We start from the raw sequence: 17,486 nt of genomic DNA, 5'->3' as shown, positions 1-17,486 counted from the left end.
TTGTTATGTGTGAGGTTGGTGGTGATAGAACTGGTTTTTGTTTGTTTTTTCCAGCTTGTCCACCTGCATTATCATCTTTTTTGAGACAGAATTCAAATACCAAAAAATTCACCCTTTTAAAGTGTATAGTTTAGTGGGCGTTAGTCAACACACAGAGTTGTATAGCCATCACCAGTATGGAATTCCAGTCCATCACCCCCAAAGAAACCCGGCACCTGTCTGCGGTCACTCCCCATTCCCCCTCCCCTCAGTCCCCGCAACCACTAATTTGCTCTGTCTCTGTGGATTTATCTTCTTAGCGTCTCCTATAAATGGGTTCATACACTATGTGGCCTTTGTGTCTGGCTTCTTTGACTTACTATAATGCTTTCAAATAGTCCATTTTACAGGTGAGGCAACTGAGGCTTGGAAAAATCAAGGCTGCCTGTCCTGAGAGGTAGAAAGTTAGAATTGGGGCCGATTTTGGTTATATTCCCTCTTCCATTTCCTTTCCACTTCTCACTCCACTCCTGGAGTGGCCAAGGGGGTGGGAACCGGTGTGCCTGAGTCCACGGGCAGGGATGGGCCCTCTTCCCTCCTCCACCCTGGCTGCTGGTGGAGGCGAGGAGTTGTGGTTGCAGGTGTAGACTCTGACCCAGTGAGAGGGAAACAGGACCCTTGCGCCCAGCCCCACTTCATCTGCCAGAGCCTGTGTTTAGTGGCCATGACGTCCTCTTGGACAAGGACATGTGTCGGGGCAGAATTGCTTTAATGGGGCATTTATCACCCAGGTGCTGGCAGTGAGAATGGGTAGTCAGTCATTTATTAGTTGTACCCCGTGTGTTTCCTACAAGTGCCGGGGTGCTGGCCAGGAAGGCTGGGGCTGTGCTGGGACCATTCACGGAGAGTCACAGATGAGAAAAAGCATGACCATTTTAGTGCACCATCCAGTGGCATTTAGTGTATTCTCAGTGTTGTGTAACCACCACCTGCATCTGGTCCCAAAACATTTTCACCATCCCAAAGAAGCCACGTACCCATTAGCAGTCACTCCCCACTTCCTCTTTCCCCAGCCTCCGGCAACCAAGAGTCCCTCTGTTTCTGTCAGTTTAACTACTCTAGACGTTTTGTATGAATGGGATCATATAATGTGGTCCATTGTGACTGGCTCCTTTCACTCAGAATAATGTTTTCAAGGCTCATCCACGTTGCAACGTGTCAGAGCTTCCTTCCTTTTCATGGCTGAATAGTATTCCATTGTGTGGATGGAGCACATTTTGTTTCTCCATCACCAGTTGGTAGGCATTTGGGTTGTTTCCGCCTTTTGGCCATTGAGAATCGTGCTGTCATGAACATTTGTGCGCATTTGCTTCAATGTGTCTTTTCAATTCTTTTGGGCTTAGCACATACAGACATACCCAGGAGTGGAACAGCTGAGTCATACAGTAATTCTGCCTTTTAACTGTTAGAGGAAACTGACTGGGATTTTAATGTATTAACCTGGAGCTGTTTCTCCCCACGTATCTATGCTGTGTGGCGCAGGGGTCAGGACACATGACTGGAGGGTGATAGCTCTGGGTTTGGATATAAGTGGTGCTACTTGCTGTGTGACCTCTGCTGAGTTACTTGCCCTCTCTGTGTTCATTTCCCCACCAGCCGATCACAGGATGGCACAGGCAGCACTGAGACAGCGCCTTCCTCGTGCCTGACCCTGTAGTATACATTAAGTGGGAGCTCTCCTACCTTTTAAGGTTGAAATTTGTTCTCTTCAGAGCTCGTTTCCACCCACTCAGAATCAAGGAGGCCCTAAGTTGCTTGTGGGCTGCAGTCAGCAGAGATGCTACAATGTGGGGGGAGCTCAGGCAGGCGGTGTGATGTGTGGCAGAAGTGTAACACCAGCTGGTGGTGTTCCTCAGCTGCACCCCAGAGTCTCAGCCCCTGTAAAGAGTACTTTTTAAATAGCTGGGCTGATGTAAACAGTACCAGCTTTGGGGTGAGGTGGGCTGGGTGAGCTTGCTGATGCCTCAGCAGGACCCCGTGCAGTGGTCTCATGAGCCAGGCAGTTCCTGATCTTCAAAGGAGGGGTCTTCTCCCCACTTTACAGACGAGGAAGAGGTTCTGAGAGGCTGGCTGCAAGGAAAGCAGGCCCAGAGATGCACAGCTGGGACCTGAATGTGCGTTTTACTCTTCCTACAAGCCCACATTGTTTTACTGGTATTGCACGAGTGGCAGGACCAAGGCTGGAGGGATCTGCCTTGGTGAGCAGGAACGTCAAGGTTCTAGGCAGCCGGAGGAGGCAGGGCAGTGTGGGCAGAACCTCGCCCAATTTGATGGCGTAAACTGCCACGTTTCACAGGCTGGCTGCTCCAGGCTCAGAGCAGGAGGTAGAAAGACGCACAACCTGGGTCCTGCCTACCCAGGGCTCCCACTGGGCCAACACAGCTACCCTGTTTTAGGGCCTGTCTCCTCCTCCCTCATGTACTACTGCTCTTAGTAAATGTCCCCCACTGCCCCCCCCCATTGTACCTTAGGAGAGGTACCCAAGGCTCTCGCCTTCTTTGTCCCTTGAGATTTTTGTGTATGACATCTTTCCTGGTAACCAGGACAGGGAAATATAAGGGGGGATGTCACAATGGTTCCAGAATAGTACTTAACTATTATTTCACGTCCAGGGGCTTGTCTCCTGTCCTGTTGAAGAGCTCCTTGACAGGTGTGCAGGAAGACGAACTGTGCCCAGAGGTCTGGCCTTTGTGCTCAGCTCCTGGGAGGTGACCTCTAGGACCCTGAGCCTTAAGGTATCAGCCCGACCTTCAGAGGAACTGGAGGTCAAGGTCAGCTGTGTCTACATGACCAACCCCAATGAAAACTCTCATCATCGAGGTTCTGGTGAGTGTCCCTGGTTGGCAATACTTTGTGCAAAATGTCACCCATTAGTGCTGGGACAGAAGTGCTTTCTGTACCACTCCACTGGGAGGGGACAGCTTTGGGCCCTGCACCTGGTATCTCCTGGACCTCACTCATGCGCCTGCCTCTTCCCTTTGCTGCTTTTGGTCGGTATCCTTTCGCTGCCATGACCCGTGACCACGAGCATCATGGCTTCGATGAGTCCTTCCAGTGAATTACTGAAACTGAGTGTGGTCTTGAGAACCCTGAGGTTTGTAAGAGGAACAAACTTATTTATCAAAACATGCACTGCGTTGATTATTACCTCTATTTCTCAGCTAAGAAAACTGAGGCCCTGGGTGACTTGGTCCAGGTTTCATGGCTAATAAGGGGCCCCATGCATCCCGACAGCGTCACTCCTCTGGCTGTTATCAACTAGAGAATGGGAAGTAGAAACACAGGCCATGCGACTGTTTCCAACTGGAGTTTATTTGGTGCTTGTTGCGGCAGCTGTTTGCCTAATGTGGCACTGGCTATGTGGGCTCTACTGCCGCGTGCAGACTTGGCACAGGCCTAGTTGGGCACTACAGGGTCTTGGCTCCTATCGGGTAGAGGAATGTAGACAGGAATGGGGGAGATGGAGGGGTGCCTGTGGCGGAGTGAGTCTTGCTGAGGCCAGAGTAGGTGGGTGTGGTGGGGGCTGGACATGCATGGCCATTGGATTCGGGTAAGGGAGCTGGCTCCAGGAACCCTCCCTGTCACCATCACCACAGGCTCTGGCTTCAGCAGGGCCGCAGCAGCTCAGAGCTGCTCTGCCAACAAGGGTGGGAGGTGTGGGGATGCTGGGGAAGGGGGTTCGCCTTCATGTCTAACAGTGGGAAAATACATTCTTGTTTGGAAGTATATGAAAAAGACAGCTCATATACCAAAGTTTCTAGAAAAGAAGGGATGTCCTTCATAAGGAGAGAGAGCAGGGTGCCAGGATCATCCGTAGGGCGTTGGGGAGCTGGTCAGTCTCGGCCCACCGTGCACCAGGCAGCTAGTGATGGGGCAGGAGAGAGAGACATGTGAAGCAGAGAAGGTTGTTGGGGACCTGTAGCTGCTTCCCCATGGGGGCTGCAGTGAGGCGCAGACCTCCCCTGCACCCTTGAAACACACGTGCTCAGGGCAGGAGAGCAGCCCTGCCAGCATATCCCTTCCTTCATCCAGGGCCAACCCTGTGTGTCCCAGGCTGGTCTCCAGTGCAGAGAGGAGGCTATGGGGGGGGGGGGCACACAAAGCAAGGCTTTGGGCTCTTTGTGGGGTGCACAGGTGCTTGCTGGCTATCCTGGTGGTGAATCATCCCTGGGGAGGGGATGTCAGTTGGGCTGTGTACGGGTGGGGGCCTGCTCTGGACTGGGGGGCACTTTCTGGGCCACTGGAACAGACTCCCTACACACGGGCTCTGGGCCCACCTTCCCCGTGACCTCGCCTTTGGTCTTGTCTTATGCCTTGTTCCTGCAACCCTTCCTGTTGTTCTGAGGTTGTAGGGCCAACATGTGTCTTTGGCCCTGTCCTGACACTCTGGCCCCAGCCCCCTCAGCTCTAGGACCCTGTCTGCACACCTGGCACTGATGTTGAGCACTCACTTGGGGACTATAGTTCCTGGCAGCTAAGGAAGCAAAATAAAGGGTCATTGGAAGATTGGGGCCTTGTCCTTCCTTCAACTCAGCCATCTGTGCCTGGCGGTGGTGGCTGCTCCTGTGGGAACCAGGGACTGGTGGCACCCCCCCTGCTGCTCCAGGCCTCCTCCTGCCACCCTCTACCTGGCACTGAGATCCTGGAGAGGGCCTCTGGCTGGCTCAGTGTGTCCACCTTGACGTGCCGGAACGCCTTGCACACGGGGCTCTGCAGGTGCCTGTAACCCAGGGAGACACCAGTGGGCCCTTGGGTGCTCAGGCTGTGGTGGAGGCTTAACCACCAGTCAGCCAAGCTAGGGGCTCAGTGCCAGCATATGAAGGTAAGGAGGTCAGGCCCCAGGGAGGTGATCGCTGGGGCCCCTGAGAGTGAGTGGCAGGTTTGGGGGGAAGAACGGCCTATTTCTTGCCTCCCAGTGAGAGTCCCTAGTGAGATAACTTTTCTGGATTTTTATGCAGTTTTCAAACAAGAGCGGCCTCAGCCCTCAAGGCCAGGGCCCTGGATTCAGGGCCCAGCTGAGTGGGATCAGGCTCACACTCCAAGCTGAGACATGCTTCCCACTGGCTCCAGGGCACATCTGCCCATGAGGCCAGCATTCTGGGTGGTGGATGCTGCTGGAACCTGGGCACATTATTACCCTCCCCTCTCTTCCCCCTCATCCCCTCTCACACCATCTGGGACACGGAAAGGGGCTGGGGCAGCCCCACCAACTGCTGCAGGCCTGGCGTGAGTGGACATGGCCATGCTTACCTCTTCCATTCCTCCTCTGTCTCCCAGAACTCGTATACCACGAAGGTGAAGCCGTCCGAGAGCCTCCCAGCGGCGATGCTGCAAGGGGAGGGACGGGTCACAGTGAGTGGTCCTGCCCACACTGGGTTCCCCCATCCCTTCTGTCACCACTGCCCTCAAACGAATCTGGACAGGGTGCCCCCAGAGCAAGGCCAGGCCCCAGACAGTGGCCAATACATGTTTGTTGAATGAATTATTATAAAGTATTTTAAAGGCTGAATATTCATTTTCTCTTGTCACTGTCTCATCTCATCTAATTCTTAAAACTACCCTGTGAGTCAGAATTGGCCAACTGAGGCTGGGGCAGGGCCTTGCCCTGGGCCAGTGGTCCTGCTGGTCCCAGGTCACTCCTGCATTACCTGTGTGACGGCAGCAGGCCACTCACCTTGTTTTAAATAGGATTGGGGCTAACAGGAAGCAAAGGGGTGCTTCCAATGTGGCAGACCTGGGGGACTGAGGGCTGACCTCCAAGTTACATCATCTCTAACGCTGCCCCCTCTGGCCTCCTGCCCGCTCTCCCGGCTGCTTCTCTTTTCACGTGCTCAGCAGAACAGAACCCCGAGTAGTCCTCGAGGGGAGCTCTGTCATGGGTGGCGGCTGCTGTATAATTACAGGCAGTTCCAGGTTTTGCCATCAGGATAGAAGCAGGGAAACAAGGCCGCTAATAGTATCATTAGTTCATTATGCTCCAGCTAAAATTACAGGTGGAGCTGAGGGCTCGTAATTCGATGAGAGGATGGGGGATTGGGGATGCGTGCCGCCCTCTAATCAGATATAGCCATGGCCCTCTGCCAGATCCACAAGGCGCTTTCTCTGTGACAAAGGTCACTGGAGCAGTGTGGTGACTGCGTTTGCTCATGGGAAAAGGCAGATTGTTTTTTTTGGGGGGGGGGGTGGTCTGAAAGGGAAGGAAGACATCAGGCAGGCATGGGGTATAGGGAGAACAGTGTGAAGCCCTACTGAGTATGCCCGTGTGCAGAGGAGGGGGGCTGGGCCCCTCACCACTCCACTCCACCTAGCCCTGGTCCCCTTTCTCCCCTGCAGTAAGTATGCAGCTGGTATGGCTTTAGGTGCCATCTGCACACCCACCACTCCCCAGCCCGGCCTCTGCCAGGATCTGCACACTCCGATGGTGGTACCTTGCCTGGCATCTCAAATTTAATGTGGCCCAAATGGCCTGTGTGACTCCCCTACACCAGCATGCCTGACCTCCCTGACTCCTCTAGGTCAGTACACCACACCAGCCTTGATCAAGTTTCTGAAGCCAGACAATCTCAGATTCTGCCTTGTCTCCTCTTTCCACAACCTTCTCCCAGCCGCCAGCAGGTCAGCCAGCTGTCGTCAAAAACAGATCCCAGCTCTAACCATATCCCCCCAGGCCAAGCCCCCTCCCTGGGTGACCACAGGGCCTCACTCTGGCCTCCTCCTGCACAAAAAGGATACCAGACCGTGTCTCACTCCTGCTTACACACCTCCAGTACGGTCCATTGTACTCCAGATGAGCAGGGCACAGGTGAGTGGGCCCTGCCCGCCAGCCCTGGCCCTCACCCTCGTCCCCGCCCCTTTGTCCAGACACAACAGCAGCTTCCTTCTTAAACACAGCACCCTTGCTCCTTCTCCACACAGGGCACCCACACTGCCCTTGCTCAGATTCTGCTCAGGCCTCAGTGCATGTGCAGCCTCTCCACTCCTCAGAGCCCCTACCTTCTCTCAAAGGAGCCTGCTGCTTGGCCTCCATAGCACTCATCACCCTTCCTCTGCCCCCTCCCACCACCTAGAATAAATGTTTGGCAACAGCAGCCACCTGATTCGAGGCTGCATCCCCAGGGCCAGGCCCCTGGGAAGCAGGGTGCAGGCACACATGCTCTCAAGTTGGAAAAGGCAAACTGGAGACAGAATCAAGGCAGATAATGGCACAGAGGCCACAGCTACTGTTCTCGGCATAGATGGGTGGGCTCGGGATGGGAGGGGAGAGGGCCAACAGCCCTCTGGTACCACCCCCAGCAAGGGTAAGGGCTGCCATCTTTTGTGGCCCAATCTGACATAGCCATGACCACCTGCTTCAGCTTTGCTGAGAAGCAATGCAGGCCTCAGCAGCAGGGACCAGAGGGTGAGGCATCGAGGGGCAGCCACACAGTAAAAGTAGCAGCTGACATTAAGCAACACTGCACACCAGGCGCTGGCCTCAGCCCTTCACATTTATCCTTCTGTTTACGCCTCCAACAACCCTAGGGAGTGAGTCCAGTCAGTGCTCCCATTCTACAGATGAGCAAGCTGAGGTCCAGGAGATGAAGTCACTCGCTACACTTGCACAGTGGGGAAGAACCTCAGCTAGGACTTGAACCCTACTCTGGGGTAGGGGCTGTCCTTGGTGGTCCTGCCCTGTCCACCCTGAGGCAGAGCTCTGCACTACCACCCAGCCCAGCAGCTCACTCACTGGAAGCAGTTCCTGGCTCCAGCGGTGCCCCGCAGGTACTGTCGCAGGGAGTCCAGGAACTCGCTCAGCTGCTCAGGGCACACGGCCATCTCCTGCCGGACCAGCTGCAGATGCTGTGGGGCCACAGAGTGAGTGAGCCCCCTCAGACTCCCTGACAGCTCTCTTCCCCACAGGACCCCGCACAGCCCCATGCGTACAGCCCAAGACCCAGCCTCCCCAGACCTCCCTCCAGAGAGGACAGGACAATTTGGTCAAAATAAAAATATTTTTAAAAAAAACCGGTGTACACACTTCATTTGTACATATGAATACTGGCTAAAAGAGAATAAGAACTTAAACAGCCCAATGCAGGTAGTAGCCCCACAAATGCTGAAAAACAGACAAGGGTGTTTAAAAGGCTCTACAGAGGTCCAGAGCTGCCCGCAAGGCATTCAGGGCTGAGACACAACAAATCAGTGACAAGCAAAACTCAGTTCTGATCGAATGAGTGTTTTGATGTCACTGTCCTGTTGATCACTTGGTTCCAGGCCAATCTTTTTTATCAAAGCCCTGGTGTCTCAAAGAACACTGTGGAAGGTGAGGGTGACCAAGTGCTGGGGCTACATCTGCCCACAGGGTGGTCCCTGGGATGGGGTGGCAGGGCCATTGTGCCACCTGCATCTTGAGTCCTGGGCTCAAGCAGGGATGGGGCCACCAGAAGGGAAGGGAGGCCTCACCATGTTGGTCCCTTCTTCATCTGAGAGGCGCTGCTGCAGGTCAAACCAGAGGGCCTGAAACAACAAAGCATAAAGTGATGGAGACAAAAGCCACCTCCATCAGGGAGGCCTCCAGCACCACCACAATGACACCAGAGTACCTAGGGCCACCACCGAGCTCCAGCACCTCTACACCAAGGTCCCAGGGGCTCGGAAGTACCCGAAGCTAGTGGGAGCTCCCAGGGGCCAGGCCTCAGTCCACCCTCCATGCACAGTGCTGGCTCAGGGGGGACCCAGGAAGCCAGGCTGGGAGACCAATCATAGGAAGTGGCAGAGATCCCTTCTGGCCCTGGCATCTAGGGGCCCTGGGAGCCACAGAGACCAAGCCGACCTACTGCAGAAGCCGTGAAGGTGGCTCCATTTTTTCTTGGCGCCGGGGTGGGGGGTGGGGTGTCCTGGGAGGGGCAGCAATTGAGATTCAAGAATCCTAAATTCAAGATGCTGGGCTTTTGCCATAACTGCCCTGAGATTCCTCATCAACTTACAAATCACCCCCAATCTCAACCCGACACCCCTTGAATCTAAGGGTCTGAATGGGGTATCTGTTTTCACTGGCCTTCCACAGGCCCTGGGCTAAATGCTTTATATATGCACTTTATGTAACTTCCCAGACTCTCTGAGGTAGGTGCTGCCCCAGGAGAGCAGGAGCCAGTGCACTGTTTATGACCGTGTGCTGGTGTCCAGAACAGGCCCCAGCATCTCATGCACGCTCAGTGGGCACTGTTTTAGCAGACAGCAAAGGCCACAAAAGCTGGTTAGATGCTGAGCCTGGGTTTGAACTTGGGGCCCCTCTCCTCCTGACACAGAATCCTGGTTCTCCCTTTAACTTGGGCACCCCAATAAATGCCACCTCACACCTATTCCTGTCCAGCCTGTGTCCCTGGGGCGATCACACACCCAGGTCTTTCCTCTCGCATAGAGCACGCATGTGGCCCATCACTGGTTTTTAAAGAAATAGACTGGCAGATGTGTTGGCCTGTGACCTGTGCAGTCACCACCTTAAAATTAATAATTGAACAAGGGGCCCTGCATGCTCATTTTGCACTAGACCCTGTAAATTACACCACTGGGCCTGGAGGGGTAGTGACGTTCCCAGGAAACAGTGTAAACCTGCTATGTAGGCAGCCAGGGTGTGCTGCCAGGGCCAAGTCTGTTTCCATTGTTCTATAACCATGCAAGTGGGCTCCTAGAGGGCAGGGGTTGTAACTGGTTCTCGTGGCTGCTCTCCGCTGGCAGGGCCACACGGAGGAGGAGGAGGAGGAGGAGGAGGGGAGGGTGGGGGACGTGCAGGGTCTCCCAGGCCCTCCCGACCCTCTCCCAGGCTGGCAGCCCCAGCGCTCTGGGCTCCAGGCCCAGCAGGTAGAGCCTGGAGCGGCTCAGGTTGGCCCACAGAGGGCGGGGCCCAGCGAGGGCCCTGGATTGGCCCCTGCTCCGGGCCTGGGCCAATCAGAGGCCAGCAAGTAGGGTCCCGCCCCGTCTCCAGGACACCCAGGTGCTCCTCGGTTACCAGCCAGCTCGTTGTTAAGGCGACCGGGGCGCTAAAAATAAACTTCAAAGAGCCTACCCCTGAGGGCGCCCGTGGAGTTGTTATGACAACCGGGCCACCGGGTCCACAGAACCGCTCCCACCCACCAGCCGCTCTAGGGGAGTAGATCCCACCTGGGCCTCAGCCCCGCAGGTGGGATGCCTGCCCCTCCCCTCCAACTGCCCCCAGTCTTGGCCTGGCCTCCCCCTGTCCCCATGGCCTCCCCCTGCCCCCACGAATACCTCAGAACCAACCCCCAAACCCATCAAAGGACTTTTTTTTTTTTTTTTTGCCCTTTTGCAAAAGATGTAAGAAATTCAGAAAAGTTGGAGAAATATAAAATTGCTGTAACCCAGGGCTCTGAGATACTTGGTTGTAGGTAGCCGGGTATGGTGTGTGCATCTGTATAGCTTTTAGCACCAGAATGTCTAGTAGTAATTGTGAACATTGCTAATGTTAAATGCTAATTTCACAGCAGGCTCTGTGCTAAGCCATTAAGAGATCATTTTATTTACACCTCACAACCACCCTGTGAGGGGTACTATTCTGATTTTTTTCTCTATTAGAGGAGGTTTCTGAGGCTCAGAGAGGGTAAGTCACTGGCCTGAGATCACACAGCTATTAAGTGGTACGGCCAGGATTCAAGCAGGCCAGTCTGATACCTGAGTCCTGTGGTAAACCTTAAGGCAACCTGTATAGGCTGAATTGTGTCTTCCCCCAATTGAAGGGCCAATGGGGCCCCTGAAGAGGTATTTCAGTTAAAATGAGGTCACAGGGGTGGGCCCTAATCCAGTATGACTGGAGATATCCTTAGAAGAGGCGGAGATTAGGACACAGACACAGAGGGAACACCATGTGAGGGGACAGGGAAGACAGCTGTCTACAAGCCAAAGAGAGGCCTCAGAAGAAAGCGGCCCTGCCCACAGCCTCATCTCAGACTTCTAGCCTTGAGCCGGGAGGGAATGAATGTTAAAGCCCCCCGCCTGAGTATGGTTAGTGTAACGGCAGCCCTGGGAAACTGAGACAGCCTTCCGGTGAGTACCTACTGGGTCATGAGCCAGTCTCTGAAAACACGATTCCCTAAAGGCTGGGTCATCTTCTATGATCTGTGGACGTGCCATGTGGAATTTAAAAGACTGCACGCTGCTGGCCACTCAGGTCTCCTGGGACGTCCCCACCCCTCACCGTCATGCTGTGTCTCTGCTCTCCCTGCCCAGGCCCCCTTACAGCCCCTCGAAGCTCTGTCCCCTTGTCATCCATGATGCTGCCGACTACTATCTGCCCTTGAGATGCCCCTCCTGGCCGGCCGCCCCTCCCTCACAGCTCCTTCTTCCCCCAGGTTCCTCTCCTTAAGCCTGTACAATGGACACAGTTCCAGGGTCTGTCCACATCATGGTCCCCATTTCCACACTCCCCTGGGTGAGACCTTTCCAAGGCTCCCTGACTTCTGGCCCCAACTCCCAGCCTAACCCAGCCCTCCCTGGGGACTGGGGAGAGGAGAGGGATGGACGTGGGGGCTCAGCGACCTTACCTTGCTCTCCAGCCGTCCTATTAGCTCTGCTAAACGGCTGATCTGGGCTTCCAGGCCCTCCTCCTTGGGGTCTGAGGTCACTGGGAAAGAGAAACAGAGACACTGATGTTGGGCAGGGCCAGGCCTCGGGGAGGGGAACCTCCAGCCTCCCCAGGGGCCCAACCTGCCCCCTCCCTCACAGTTCCAGCCCTACTCGGAGGCCCAGGCGCCATCTGGGCCACTGCCAGAACTCCTCCCAGGACCCCCACGCAATGCCCCCCAGCCCGGGCCACCACATGCTCTCACCAGAATGCACGCTCCTCTCTTGTTCCGTGGCCATAAGCTTGTGGCTGGGGGTGTAGGGGACAGGGGGGCTTCCATACCAGGTCTGCACCATGCCAGGGCCGGATTTGCCATGGTTCTGGCTGCAGTGGAAGTGGGAGAAACACTGTGAGAGAGGGCGCAGGGCCCTGGCCCTCTGTGGCAGCTTTGGCAAACACTGAGCACCCACGGTGGGCTGACGTGCAGTTTACTCCATGGAGCCTGTCCTGTGAAGTGGGCGTCACGGCCTTTGTTTCCTAGAGGAGGAAACCAGGCCCACAGGTGGGCGACTTGGCCACAACCATGCAGCCTGAGGGGCCGAGTCAGGATCTGAACTCATCCCAGGCCCTGTTCCCAGCAGGTTCAGTTCCAAGCCCCTGCCCCCACCCAATGGCTCACAGTTTCCCTCCCCACCCCTGCCTGCTACACTAGGAGCCAGTTTGGTGTCCTGTGGGGTTGGGGGGCTGGGTCTGTATTCTGTCTGAAAAGGGAGCCTTAAGACGTTGGTTGAGCCCTAGCCGGTTTGGCTCAGTAGTTAGAGCATTGGCCTGAGGACTGAAGGGTCCCGGGTTCGATTCTGGCCAAGGGCATATACCTCAGTTGCAGGCTTGATCCCCAGCCCCAGTTGGGGTGTTTGTGGGAGGCAACCAATCAACGTGTATCTCTCACATCAATGTTTCTCTCTCTCTCTCCCCCTTCCACTCTCTCTGAAAAACAATGGAAAAAATATCCTCAGGTGAGGATTTAAAAAAAAAAAAAGACGTGGTTGCGAGTAGGCATATGAGAGGACAGTGACACCTGTGATCCTGACCCCAGCTAGGTCCAGGTCCTAGAGAGAGGGGCCAGGTCTGATCACCTGTCCCCACCCCACCATGCACACTGATGTGCCCACACGTGCACAGCCCTGGCAGACAGGCACACACAGCTCGCCAAGTGCCTGGCACAACAGCAGAGACTCCACCAATGCTCGGTGAATGTCTGAACACCTACATGCAAAGAAATGCTGGAAAACTCAGCATAGGCACACAAATACGCACTGACATACAACACACACAAACACTCCCGTGTGCCATGTCGACACACGTGGTCCCCACGCTCTTCCACCTTTGGGCAGCGCTGCCATGTGCATTCTGGTATTTGTGAACCTGCAAGCTCACAAGCCCCCTGTGCAGAGGGCAAACCCCACTTCCCCGCAGAACCAGAAAGACTGGCAGAGTCTCTGACGTGTCAATCCTGGCAGCTCTACAAACAAGCAGCAAATTAAATGTGGCCCTCAGACCCTGAACAGCAGCAGCGGGAGTCCCTGGGGTGGCGGGCGGGGTTTGAACCAGAGGCTTGTGCCTGGACCATGACATCCCTGGGGGCTGGGAAACAGGGCGGCCTAAGGGGACTTGCAGCCTGGGGGAACCGAAAAAGCTGAGAGTTGGGGTGGTTTGAGATGAGAGTGAGTGTGGAGCAGATGTGTCTCCGAGACATATATCATCCCCACCACCAACATCCCAAAGTAAGGTCCCAATGTGGGGGTGGGGGTGATGAAACGAGCAAAGTGCAGGAGATGGGCTACAAAAATTGCAGCTGTCTTATCTGTTCTGTAGCAGGATAAAAACAGCAAGTTTTATTTTATTTATATATTTTTTAGTCCTAGGCTCGAAATTTTTCCATTGATTTTTAGAGAGCGTGGGAGGGAAGGAGGGAAGGGCAGAGAGACATGGATGTGAGAGAGACACATTGATTGGTTGCCTCCCACATGTGCCTGCAACTGAGGTACATGCCCTTGACTGTGCGTCGAATCTGCGACCCTTTGGTCCCTGGGCTGATGCTCTAACCACTCAGCCAAACCGGCCAGGGCAAAACCAGCCAAATTTTTAATCAGGATAGTGACAAAAAAGGAAGGAAATCTCGGTGTCAGCTTCCAGAACTATGGCTAACTTTGGGGACCCTCAGAATCACAAGACCAATCACCAATGCAGAGTTCTGGGCTCAGCTCCCAGGGATCCCAATCCCGTGGGCATGGCTGGGGCCCCAGGAGCCTGTGCTTCCCACTTCCCAGGTGATCTGGCTGCAGGTGCTCAAAGCAAACACATTTTAGGAACAGTATCATTGAGCAGCTTTGCAACCACATCTAACTGGGACCAGCCCCTCACCAACCAAAAAAAAAAAAATCACACACTCCAACCCCGACTTCACAGCAGCCCACACTCTGCCAGGCCAGGCCTCTGCCTGAGAAACCTGCAGACACACAGAAGTCCAAGGATCAGTAATCTTGAGCCCAGACACCTGGCTTTTGCTCCTGTCTTTCTGGATGTCTTTGTTTCCCCTTTACGCTGGGTACATTAGCTGTTCTGGAAAGAACAGGCAAAGAGAACACCTTGGGACAGTAAACGCGAGGGCTCATGGCCCCCCAGAACTGGCGCTGCCAAGCCAGAAGGAGAACTGTTCCTCTCTAGACACCAGGCTCACCACCTCCACAGTGTCCCCAGCAAAGAGGGGGGAACCCAGAAGCTTTTCTATGGCTTCAAATGCATGCAAACAAGGCCTTAAATAACACTAAACAACACGGTGAGAAAATCGCTCCATTTCACTTCTCTTCCAATTCTGAGAAAGGGATGGGGCGCCACTCTGTCCTCCATGCCTTGGGAGGGTGTCCCAGTCCCTCACAAAGAGGGAGTAGGCCTCGGGATTCCAGCTGACAAAAGGTGCTGTTTTACAGTGACTTCGTTTACAGCACGTGACGCTTGTTTTCTAATTATGGTAACCACGTACAGTTTCCAAAATTTATTTCCCATTTTCAAAAATAAGTCACGCAGCCCCGGCTGGTGTGGCTCAGTGGCTAGAGCATGGACACCCTGCACCAAAGGGTCATGGGTTCGATTTCCGGTCAAGGGCACGTACCTGGGTTGTAGGTTCAGTCCCACGTGCAGAAGGCAACCAACTAACGTGTCTCTCCCAGATCGATGTTTCTCTCTCCCCCTTTCTCCCACTCTAAAAATCAAAGGAAAAATATCCTTGGGCAAGGATTAACAACAACAGAAGTCAAGCAACAGAACGGTCCTGGGTAAACAACGATGTGAGCGATGCGGGGATGTGGCAAACTGGCTAGAGTCCAGGAAAGAGCCGTCACTGTACGTGTGCATTGTGCGGATGCGCCGCACGCACACCAGGCGTCCTTCTAAGCACAGATGATCGCATCCCGTTCTCACAAGCACTCAGGAGGTGAGTATATAACTGTCCCCATTTTACAGTTGTGGAAATAGAGGCACAGAGAGGTACAGCGGCTTGCCCAAGGCCACCCAGCTCTCCACTACACAAACATCCCTACCCCAAGTAGCAAGTGGGCGCGTCACGGTACACCCCCGTGTGACCCTGCAAGGTCCCCTGGACGCACCGGATCTGGCTGGTCTGCTCTTCAATGGCCTCCACCGCACTCTCCACAGAGCTCAGCAGCGACTGGATCTGACTGGCCGTCTCCTTCAGGAGGAAGCGGGTCACAAACTGGTCCACGTTGCTTCCTCCCTCATACACCTGTGGGGAGAAGAGAAGGGGCGCAAAGGGTTAAAGGGGGGGAGGGAACTTGGGCGTGGGATCTGGCAGAGTTGGGGGGACACCTGGGGTCCATGTCTTGGCTTTATAGTGGCAAGAGGGAACCCCGCTCCACTACTGCCTTCGGCTCCTGGATCAAGGCAGGGGCTGTGCCCTGCGAGACCCAGGTCTGAGCCCTGGCTTCGCCACTTCCTAGCTCTGTGGCCTCTACAGCCGTCCCAGCAGTCACCGTAGCAGCTATCTTACAAGGTCACAGTGAGGATTAAATGACAAAATGTTTATAAAATGCTCAGCACAGGGCCTGTCTCGTAGCAAATACTCAAACAGTAGCTGCTATGATCAAGATGGTGATGGCGATGACGGTGAAGATGGTGATGTGATGGTGGTGGTGGTGATATTAATGAAGATGGTGGTGATGGTGGTGATGACGGTGACAGTGACAGTGGCAATGCTGCTGGTAATGGTGGTGGTGATGGTGGTGGTGATGGTGGTGACAACAGTGGTAATGATGGTGATGATGGAATGGTGATGGTGATGGTGACGGTGGTGGTGACGGTGGTGGTGACGGTGGTGGTGACGGTGGTGGTGACGGTGGTGGTGACGGTGGTGGTGACGGTGACGGTGACGGTGGTGGTTACGGTGGTGGTGGTGACGGTGGTTAGTGGGGTTGTTCCTGATGTTGCTGACAGGGATGACGTGTAGGAAGGATGACCTCCCAGCCTCCTCTCCCCCTCCTCCCCCGAGGAGGACCCTCTGGGCTCCGGGGCCCTCACGCGGCTCTAAGAGAAATGACAGGTGAGAAGCGAAAGCACCCACAGAGCTTACACTCGCCCCCAAAGAACGAGCCTGACTCAGTGCTCAGAGGGAAGGGCGAGGGAAACCCGGGGAAACTGAGGGGGGAGACAGAGGCCGCCAGGAGACAACTCTGGGGAAAAGATGAAGAATTTTCCGCCAGTTTTGCTCTGAGGTGTGAGGCGGACTCTCCCCTTTTGTTAAGAGCCTGCAGCAAAGACACTTCGTAAGGTTCCCGGAACCGGCTGAGTTTCTTTTCGCCGGAAAAGGCTTTAGAGCGGAAGGGAGGGCGCCCTGGCTCAGCCGGGTCACCCGGGGATGGTAACAACCAAAATGACGTCGTGTTGGGAGACGCTGGTCCCCAGAACCCTGCGCTGCTCCCCGCCTCCTCCGCCAGCCTGACCGTCCAGAGCCACCCGCCCCAGGGGACCCGGGATCCTGCCCGGTCTCCACACGGCAAAGAGAAACAAGGGAAGCGCACGAAACCATCCATCACTAACTAACCATCCATCCATAACTAACAATAATCACACAAAGGAGAAACAGAGGCAGGGCGGGGAGCGGGGAAGAGGAGTGCCCGCCGGACTAGGCGCGCCGGGGAGAGGCCCCAACAGGACGAATCCGGGGCGGAAAGCATGGGAGCTCCTGGTAGCCCGGCACACTGCAATGATCGATTACCTTCCTGGCAGACAAGTGAACTCACACAAATCCAGTGATCAATGGGCTCTGGACAAACGAGTGGCCGAAAATGAACAGGACCCCTGGTAAAAAGTGTAAACAAAGAGAAAGGCTGCTAGAAGCCGTCAGGCGGGAAAATCAGCTAAAGGAGGTGGGTTAGAAGCACCCCGATCAGTGACTGAGGGTGTGTCTGGTCAGGGGTCAATAAGTGTAACTGGTTAGTTGAATTCCAAAAAGACAAGCTATTTTCAAAGGAGTAAAAACGCAGCTCTTACATTTCCTCCACAATCTCCGCCTCGGCTGAGACCAGCTCCACAGAATCCACAGGGAAAGGGCCAGATCTAGGAATTTTGCATCACGTGGACAAGTTCCTTGTTTGCAGTGTAATAGGGAGATACCCAGAAATCTGCAAATCTATGAACTTTTATCAGATGAGCACCTTCCCTGCAAAGAATGCCTAGGAATTTCTCCCCAGGCACCTAGGTTGAGTGAGAGAGAGAATTCTGGAATGGGAAAGTGGAAGCGGTGGTGATCGCCCAAATGAAGCAATGAGGTTACAGAAGTCAGGAAGTAAAAGCATTAATCACTAATCATTAAATT

General features: G+C 54.7%; 1 protein-coding gene across 3 annotated transcripts in view; it reads right to left on the bottom strand.

Moving 5' to 3' along the window:
• Positions 1–3,330: 3,330 nt before the first annotated feature.
• NECAB2 (N-terminal EF-hand calcium binding protein 2) overlaps positions 3,331–17,486 on the bottom strand; it is a 28,760-nt gene continuing 14,604 nt past the window's right edge. For 2 of the 3 annotated variants that reach the window (XM_081118909.1, XM_081118911.1), the window contains 8 exons: positions 15,262–15,398; positions 11,862–11,980; positions 11,577–11,656; positions 8,482–8,535; positions 7,766–7,878; positions 5,290–5,367; positions 4,668–4,759; positions 3,331–3,901 (listed from right to left, as the gene is read on the bottom strand). In XM_081118909.1, the coding sequence (XP_080975035.1) occupies positions 3,873–3,901; positions 4,668–4,759; positions 5,290–5,367; positions 7,766–7,878; positions 8,482–8,535; positions 11,577–11,656; positions 11,862–11,980; positions 15,262–15,398 (702 nt within the window). In that variant the 3' untranslated portion in view covers positions 3,331–3,872. The remainder of the gene's footprint in view (positions 3,902–4,667; positions 4,760–5,289; positions 5,368–7,765; positions 7,879–8,481; positions 8,536–11,576; positions 11,657–11,861; positions 11,981–15,261; positions 15,399–17,486) is intronic. The other variant, XM_081118910.1, reaches the window with a different exon arrangement.

The sequence above is a fragment of the Miniopterus schreibersii genome (genome assembly GCF_964146895.1).
Source record: "Miniopterus schreibersii genome assembly, chromosome: 18".
In the NCBI taxonomy this organism is placed as follows: Eukaryota; Metazoa; Chordata; class Mammalia; order Chiroptera; family Miniopteridae; genus Miniopterus; species Miniopterus schreibersii.
This window is presented reverse-complemented; position numbering and strand designations above follow the sequence as displayed.